The 8981-nt window shown below is 48.3% G+C and overlaps 1 protein-coding gene across 1 annotated transcript in view; it reads right to left on the bottom strand.

The window, feature by feature from the left end:
* Positions 1 to 4659: 4659 nt before the first annotated feature.
* TIGAR (TP53 induced glycolysis regulatory phosphatase) overlaps positions 4660 to 8981 on the bottom strand; it is a 34161-nt gene continuing 29839 nt past the window's right edge. The window contains exons 5-6 of the mRNA XM_019516013.1: positions 7845 to 7955; positions 4660 to 6282 (exon numbers count right to left, since the gene is read on the bottom strand). Coding sequence (XP_019371558.1) covers positions 5845 to 6282; positions 7845 to 7955 — 549 coding nt within the window. The 3' untranslated portion in view covers positions 4660 to 5844. The remainder of the gene's footprint in view (positions 6283 to 7844; positions 7956 to 8981) is intronic.

Genomic DNA, 8981 nt, shown 5'->3' with positions numbered 1-8981 from the left:
CTTATCACCCTATTGACCCCCCCTGCCTACACCTATGTGAGGGTGGGGGAGGAGCAGGCATGCCGCTCCTGGTTGGACCGGGTTTATATCTCTCTGCCGCACTTTGCCTGGGCCCATTCCTCTGGCAACTGGCTGACCCCTCTTAGCGATCACCACCTTGTCTGGGCCTGGGTGTCTGGGATCAGCCTACTGGCATTTCAATGCCAGTTTGCTGGAGGATGTGGGCTTCAGGGAGGCCTTCCAGGAGTTCTGGTTGACCTGACGGGAGCAATGGGCAGCTTTCCCCTCAGCTTGGAGATGGTGGGATGTGGGGAAGGTGCGCATCTGGCCCTTCTGCCGCAGCTACATTTGGGGGCACACCAGACAGAGGGAGGCAGTTCGGGAGCAGCTCAAGCAGGAAGTGCTGGAGCTGGAGAGGCACCTAGCCACCAACTCAACCAACCTTTCCCTCTGTGGAGAGTGTCGGGAGAGGTGGGAAGAGCTTTGTCCTCTGGACGACCACTGCGCCTGTGGTGTGGTGTCTGCTCATGTGCCCAGCTCCTTCAGGAGATGGACCATAGCTTCTGCTTCTCCTATGCACTGAGAGGAGGCGACGGGCCAAGAAGTACATCACCTGCCTTCTGCCCTCATGGATCAAGGTGAGATGGCCCGCATGCACCGGCACTTCTACGAAGAGCTCCTCTCCCTGGATCCATCTGATGCCAAAGCCTGTCAGACCCTGTGGGAGGGACTCCTGCAAGTCAGTGCGGGTGACCAGGACTGGCTGGAGGCTCCGCTCGCTCTGGCTGAGTTTCAGCCACCCTCCGCCTGATGCCTGGCAACAAGGTGCCAGGCATCGATGGGCTGACAGCGGAGTTCTGTCAGACTTTGCCATGGTCTGGGCCAAATCTGAGGGAAGTAGGAAATTCCCCCATCATGCTGGAGGGCCGTACTGACCCTCCTGCCAAAGAAGAGGATCCCCATGACTTTAGGGACTGGCGTCCTGTGTCCATCCTGTGCACGGATTACAAAGTAGCAGCGAAGGCCATCTTGCTGTGCCTGCAGTGCATGCTGATGGACGTGATCCATCCCACCCAGACGTACATGGTGCCCGGACGTTCCATCTTTGACAACCTGTACCTGGTTCGGGACCTGCTGGAGCTAGCTCACTGCAAGGGCTTGTCTGGGAGGAGAAGGCATTTGACAGAGTGGATCATGGGTATGTCACAGGCATGCTGCGGGCCTTTAGCTTCAGACCCTGCTCCATATGGGCTTTCCAGGTACTGTACGCCTCTGCAGAGTTTGTTCAAGCTCAACTGGACCCTGACAGAGCCCATCTTGTTTAGGAGAAGGGTACATCAAGGCTGCCTGCTGTCAGGTCAGCTGTATGCCTTGGCCCTGGAGCCTTTCCTAGTTCTCCTGTGGAAGCGGGTGGCAGAATTGATGCTCCAGGAGCCAGTGGTGTGGCTGGTCCTATCAGCGCATGCTGACCGATTGTACTCCTCACTGTCTAGGACTTGGGCAACCTGGTGCAGGTGGAGGCCTGCCAGGCATTGTACTTGGAGGCCTCCTCTGCCTGGGTCAGCTGGGTCAAGAGTTTTGGCCTGGTGGTGGGTGGCAGGTGGGCTCATGCCCACCCATGCTCTGTGGGATCCACTGGAGTGTGGGCTTGCTGCTCTACTTGGGGGTTTACCTGTCCCCCACAGACCCCTCCCTGCTAGAGTACTGACACCAGCTGGAGGTAAGGGTGGTGGAGGGCTCCAGGCATGGGCAGAGTTCCTGAGGTGCGTCTCCCTGCATGGGAGAGTGCTGGTGCTGAACCAGCAGGTCCTGTCCATGCTCTGGCACCACTTACACACCCTGCCTGAGGTCCTGGCAGGGTTCCAGTGATAGGTGCTAGAGTATTTCTGGCCAGGACAGCACTAGGTCGCTGAAGAGGTCCTGAGTCTCCCCTTGCGGGTGGGTGGCCAGAGCCTGGTTTGCCTCCACAGCCAGGTCCTGATGTTCCGCCTTCAGGCCCTGCAATGATGGCTGTACGGTGTCAGTAGCCATGCGGCATGGGGTCACCTGGGGTGTGCTTTCCTCCACTTCTGGGGGCTCTGATACACCTGGCAACTCAGTCTGTGGGGCTTTTCCCTGCAGGACCTGTGAGGGCTGTCAGATTTCTACCAGGACCTCCTCCAGGCCTGGAGGCTGGTTTCTGCCTCTAGGTCCCCTGCAACAGTTGTCCAGGGTACCAACCTGCTCATCGAGCCCCTCCTCTGGAACCTCCAGCTGGAGGTGCCGACGGCAGAGGCTCCCCGCTTGTCACAGAAGTTGATCTTGGCTGTTGTCACCTGTTGAGACCTTCTGCCTATCATAGTCCAGGAGTGGGTGGACCCTGCTGTGCTGGCCTGGCGCGTGGGTCTACTCAAGACATGTGCAACCTGGTGTGTCTGGTCCAGGGGGTGAAATCTGCCTTACCTCCCGATGCCCTTGTCAACCAGGTCCTGGGTGGTGGTGGTCCCTACCTGCTGGGTCTTCCAGCCCACCAGAATTTGTTGTGGGGCTGGCGCCTTGCCCGGCTTTGTGGTGCTTCCTGCTGCACCACCTGAGCCAGCTGGAGGACACCAGACTGGTCTGCTTTTTTCCATGATCCATCACTGCCACCTCTACGTGCTCAGGAGTGGCATGGATCCATCATGCCGCCCTTGCATCCTGTCCAGACACCAAGTGGCAGGACCTGCTCAGTGAAGGCATAGCTGGGGGACTCCAATGGCTGAGTCTGTACTCCATCTTCATCCTATGAGCCACTGGATACCTCAGCTGGTGGGTCTTCCCTGGAGCCATTGCCACGGGCGTGTATGTGGTGAGCTTCACTAACACCCTGATCTCCTGCCTCTTCTGCAGACAGAGGGAGACCCTGGCACACATGACCCTTGAGTGCACCAGGCTGCAGCCCCTCCACAACACCCCCTACCCCTTTTTGTTTTTGGTCACCCCAGCCAGAGAAGCCTCCTGGTCAACCTCCTCCTGACCCTGGCCAAGTGGGCCCTGTACTTGACTCTGGCTGGGAAGGTGCCCAGAGACTGCAAGGCTACTTTCCTCTCACTTGTCCATGCATGTTTCCGGGCAGAGCACCAGTGGGTGGCATCCACCGACTTCTTGGATGCCTTTGAGGACCAATGGGTGTGGCCCATGGGGCTCAGCTTGGTGTCCACCTCAGGCACACTCATTTTTATGTTTTGACTCTCAGGTCGCTCCTGTCCTGTTTTTTGCCTATGTTGTCCCAAGTATTCTGTTGTAGCATTCACCCATTAGCCCCCATATAGTAGGGGCTACTAGTTAGCTGGGTGGGCCTTATGGTCCACGCTATTTGAATGTTATAAATAGACAGGAGCTTCTAAGGCCTGGCCAGTTGACCTATGGGGATACTAGGCCCCCCCATGCCAGTTTGACTGCTGCAGCAGCCCTGACCTAGAGTGGCCTCTGCACCCTTTTTCCCAGTGCAACAGTCTGGCAGCAGGGGCTGCTGCCTAGCTGTGTCCTGCTGCCACCTGTGACAGTATCCACCCCTTGGACCTGCAGTCCTATATCTTCATGCCTGCCAGACCTGGATGGGGACCACATGATCGCCTGGGCTGCAGCATGGGCACTGTGGCAGAACCATCTGTACTTCTGGGTCAGCTGCCAGTGACTGCACAGTTGGCCTTCATGTGGCACTGCTGCCATATGTGCCCCCAGTCTGCTATCTAGGTAGCTATTGCCTGAAAGATGTTCTCAGTGTGGTGGCCTGCTTTGAACTGTTAAATCATGTCCTCCTGGCCCCAAATGGCCAGAAGGTCAGCCATCTTGTTTGCCCTCCAACTGGGTCCCTAGTACCAGCTCTGGGCAGGCTCCTTTGCCTGGATCCTGTCACTTGCCTTACTAGCAGGAATCCTAGTGTTTCCTGTTTAAAAACAGCAAATTCTCTGCACAAGGGGGCTGGCCCTGATGATGTCACAAGATCCCTTCCAGCCCTAAACTTCTGTGAATGTATCTGGGATTTTTTAAATCTCACGCATTCTTTAAAATGCCCCAAAATTTGTGTTCTTCCAGTATTAAAATGAAACACCACTATTGAGAGATCAGTTGGGCAATGGTTTATCGATATATTTACAGTTTTAAGGCAATTTGAAAGCCTCCTAGTGCCTCTATCATCATAAAATAAATTTTAAATACCTTTGGTGTTTGCTTTCGGTTTTTTTCATCATAGAAAAAATCAGAGCTCCCCCAACCCCCTTGCTAACCAGACATGGGGACAGCTGCCCCTGCAGCCACAGCTCTTGCCAGCAGGTCTCATGCTGTCTGGCAGCTGGGCATGCAGAGTGAGAGATGTTGGGGATTGTGGGGTGTGGTGTGGGCTGGGCTGTGTGGAGTTTGGGGGGGGCTGCCACATGCCTACCCCCCGCACCCCGTGGCGCACAGGCCTCACTGCTGGCAGCAGCAGGCAGCTGGGTCATGCCCATTGCAGCACAGCTCCACAGGGCACAGTGTAGCCTGATCCACCCTGCTAGCATGGGCGGTGGCAGGAGCTCTCACCATTGTGGCCAAAAGGCTGTACTAAAGCATGACACAGTAACAATGTTACTGGAGGGCAATGTGCAGACGCTTCCTAAACTTTTCATACTCTGTGGATAAAATAGAACTAATGACATTTGCTATGCATGAAACTTTAATAATTTTATTTGGACTTAGAATACGCAAATGAGAGTTGCTTCAAAATATGGAGACCATAAATAACAGAAGTCATATCTGAACATATACACAAATAGTACAAACACTGCAGTGATGCAGGAATATAGTATATAGCCAGAAAATATAAGCAACATTTGAGCAACTACATTTCCTGAACTCTGCAAACTAACGTAATCCTAACATTCCCACTGACAAATGTCTTAACAGGAAAAAGGCTTTAAATATTGGCTACATGCAATTTAAGTGTTCCTCTGCTTACCGTTATAAATAAATACTTTGTTCAATGTAATTAGCAGCAGATCAAGAAATGCTTTACTGACCTCATTCCCCACAGCAACCCTCTGAGGTAGGTATGTATCATCCCTCTATTTTACAGATGGAAAAAGGACCTGGCTGAAGGCCTAGTGGCAGAACCAGGAAATTGGCCCTGAGCATGCTCTGCCCGCCAGCTAATCCCTTTTCTTATACCAAGTCATTAAAACAAGAGGTTGATGCAAATTTAAAAAAATTACCTACAGAACATATAAAATTCAGTATTTAAATACTATAAACCATTAAAAATGCTATGTAGTACATTTAATATTGCTGACATTTGAGCTACACTTTTTACTACTCTCATCTATTAGATGTGCATCTTGATTCAGACACACACTGTTGATTTGAAGTTTATATTTCCATTTCCAAGTTTTTTGATGAAGCCATTGAGAGAAAAAATAAATAATTTTTGACAGTATATTTTTAAGTATCTGACAATATCTGCAACCCTTTTATGGTAAGAAGATACTGAAAACTATGCACTGTAAAAATAACTATCTAAGCATCTGAACAGTAATGTCATCAAATTTATGCTCATAAAGAGTGCTTGCTATTTTTACATGCTGACTTTTATTATCAGCCACTACAGCAATGTATATTGTATATATTATGAAGACAGCAGATAACTGTAGTTCTTTAGACTCATAATACAGTGCCAGTAACAGAATTCAAGTCAACACAATTAACTAATATAAGGCCAGTTTATCAAGTACAATATGAAGTTGATTAAAATCCACTTGTGTTTTAAAGACTGCTTTAAATCAATTTAAATTTAATTAATTTAAAACATTAAAAATGCTATATAACACACTGAATATTGCTAACATTTTTGAGCTACACATTTCCACTATCCACATCTACTAGATGTGCATCTTGATTAAGACAAACACAACTGATTTCAGGTTTAATATTTCCATTTCCAAGTTTTATAATGAAGTGGCTGACTCCAGTGTTAGGACTCACAGAAGACAGCTGTGACTTTGTTAAAGTTGTTGGTAAATTGCACTCAAGCTCTGAAACAAAATAATGAATCCAGTTTCTCATGTATGCCCCATGACTCACTACCAGTATATTGACATCTAACATTTTAGCAGCTTTGTCATTATCGGAGTTAAATTCAGGTCCATTGTAATGGTTTGTCCAAGGGAAAACTGATTTTTCTTCTAATGTTTCCAAGCCATTGCCTGCTGTATCCAGCACAACTTTCTTCTGACTTTCTTCAAGACTGAGTTGGCACAGAAATTCAAAAAAATCTTTTGCACGTGCTCTCACCTAAGAAGAGACATTAGGAAAAAGGAATACATATGTGAAGACTGCTAAAGCACTCAAGTCCAGTGACCTGAGTCACTTTTAACATCAATTTTTTTTTTAATACCTAAAAAAGTTTATATATACATCTTAGACTGAAGAACAGAAATCTGAAGCAGCTGTATCCCTAATAAACCTAGGCAGAGGGAGAAAACATTGGTGGGGGGGGCTGAGCATGAGTGTGTGTGCATGCACCTGTCCCCCAGGAAAATTTGTCATGGGGAAGGGGCGTGGCCCCTCCAGTGAGGGAGGGAGCTGGGCAGAGGCAGGGGCAGGAGCTGAGGTGAATGGGGCCCCAGGACAGGGTTGGGTTGTGGGACACTTGAAGCCTGGACAGCTCATCCCCAGACAGGGGGGCTCCCACAGCTGTGTGCACCATGGGTGCAGTATGGGGGGCACATGCCCTCTGGATCTGTGTGCAGGATAGAGGAGGGCTGCACTTTGTGCCCCACTGATTGGGAGCAGTACCATGCCATGCGCCTGCTGCACATGGGGTGCAGAGCACAGAGGCATCACTTGGCTGTTGAGGCAGCAGGGTGCAGAGCACAGCCTGCCTTTGCCCTGAGCACAGATCCCAGGGGCACGTGTTCCCCATGCCTCCTCCGGGGTACACGCAGTGGTGGGATCACATCTCCTGCCTCTGGATGAGCCGCCTGGGCTCCAAGAGTCCCACGACCTGGCCTGGGGCCCCATTCACCTCAGCCCCTGACTTTGTCCCACTCTCTCCTGCAATGTGGGGGCCTCAATCTCCCCCCACCCCTCCCCAAGCCTCTTCCCCTTAAGAGTATGCTGCAACTTGCCTGAATGCTATGCTGGGCAGTAATTCACATGCCAGGGCTGCGATCCTGGCTGCATGTCTGAGTGTGCGTGCCCCCCCCCTCCACTGCAGCAGCCCAGAGCCCAAGGCCAAGCTGCCCGGAGGCCCTATCTACTGCTCTGCATTTGGCAGGGCTAAGCCTCTTTAGTCCTGGCCTTCCGCTGCCTATGCTAATAACATATACGCATAATACATAAGTCTCCAGGTAGCTGTTTCTGTAGCACATTAAAGTTGTGAATGTAGAGACTATTGTTAGAGAAAGTTTTTGCCTCTCAAACCCAAGGAGAACTGTGAAAGCAATTCCTATTAATATTGTGAAAAGGAAACAAGATCATAAGAAATACAACCCAAGACTAATATTTTAAATAAGCCAAGCCAAACCAAAGTCAGGTTTGATCTCACAGCACATGTGCTGACTATTTAACACATGATGCTTTGTAAATTCAGCTTCTGCCAATCAAGTGCCAATCCCACTCCAAAACAGAGGCAGCACTATTTCTTGAAGCAGCATATCAAGACAAAAAGGAGTAACATGAAGGATAGTCTTTACTGTCCAGAGGGAAAGAACAGTATGGAACCGACAAATGCTAGCGTTGATTGGATTAAGCTTGAAGTAAAACAGCATTTGTAAAATTAGGAAACAGATGTGCCTGCACAGGTATAATGAAGACATGGAAGATGGACTGAAGAAACAAACAGTATACCATACTTCATCTAATGTTTCTCCCCCAGAGGGTGTGAATGAAGGACACTGCTGTCTAGCAGCTTTCGCCATTGCCTTTAGGTCACTCAGAGGCTTGCCTTCTGCAACACCATATTTCTGCAAAAAGCCATTTACAGAAAATTATTTAGTTGAATATTAAGGGAAGGAAAAATAAATACAACTTCAAGCTTTAACTTCACTTAAAAATTCAGTTCCTCCATTTCCCTTTTGACCCAGGAAAGTAAGTTTAAGCTAGTATTCTTACTCTGGGTCTTTAAAGTCTAACTCTTAGTCCTTCATTTAGTATACTTTCTCCCTTCCCCCCCCCACTCAACTAAGATATACTGAAAGAGCTAAAATTTGATACATTTATACAGGGAATTATTTAAAAAACTGAATTCTGCACAATTATCCTCTTAGTCATTTGAAAATTAGTTACAAAATTCACAAAATAGATCCACTTGGAAAGCTACTTATTATAATTATTATTATAATTGGAGCACTAACCGTTGAAAATAACTTCTAGATTTCCCAAAAAAATAACCCATGCAAAACCATTTCAGAGTGGCTGACAAATACTTTTTTTCCTTAACTAGAAAAATATTTAAGTTAAAAATACTTAAAGAAATATGCATTTTTTGTTTTTATTGGATTGGAGAACATGTAACATTTTCAGTGAAGTGCTTGAGATAAGGCCCAAATCAAAGTCTTGTGGCAAAAACAGACTGAAGCTTAAGTAGGTTCCCCTCAATTTAATTATGGGGAACCAAAATGCATATTTTAAAGCAATCTGTAGGATTTCTAGTGCACTTTACATGTACAGGCATGTACACTGTAATGCACATCCTATATACTGCTCATATGCATATAGCACCTTGTTAATTTATGAACTTTTTTGAACATAGATCACAAATAATTCACTCTGGAGGCATTAACACCCTATCCCATGTTACTGACAATAAATAAATACAAATATTTAAGTGAAGTATAGGTTTAGTCCTTTATTAGCATGGAAGTTCTTTATTAGCATGGACTCCTGGCACGGCTTTACAAGCACTTGTGGTGCTAGAGGACTGGAAGAGGGCCAATGTGGTTTCCATTTTCAAAAAAGGGAGGAAGGTGGACCCGGGGAACTACAGGCCA

This window comes from Gavialis gangeticus, unplaced genomic scaffold, assembly GCF_001723915.1.
Source record: "Gavialis gangeticus isolate Ggan-Ray unplaced genomic scaffold, GavGan_comp1, whole genome shotgun sequence".
NCBI classification, from domain to species: Eukaryota; Metazoa; Chordata; order Crocodylia; family Gavialidae; genus Gavialis; species Gavialis gangeticus.
Note: the sequence above shows the minus strand (reverse complement) of the source record. Positions and strands in the feature narration are given on the sequence as shown.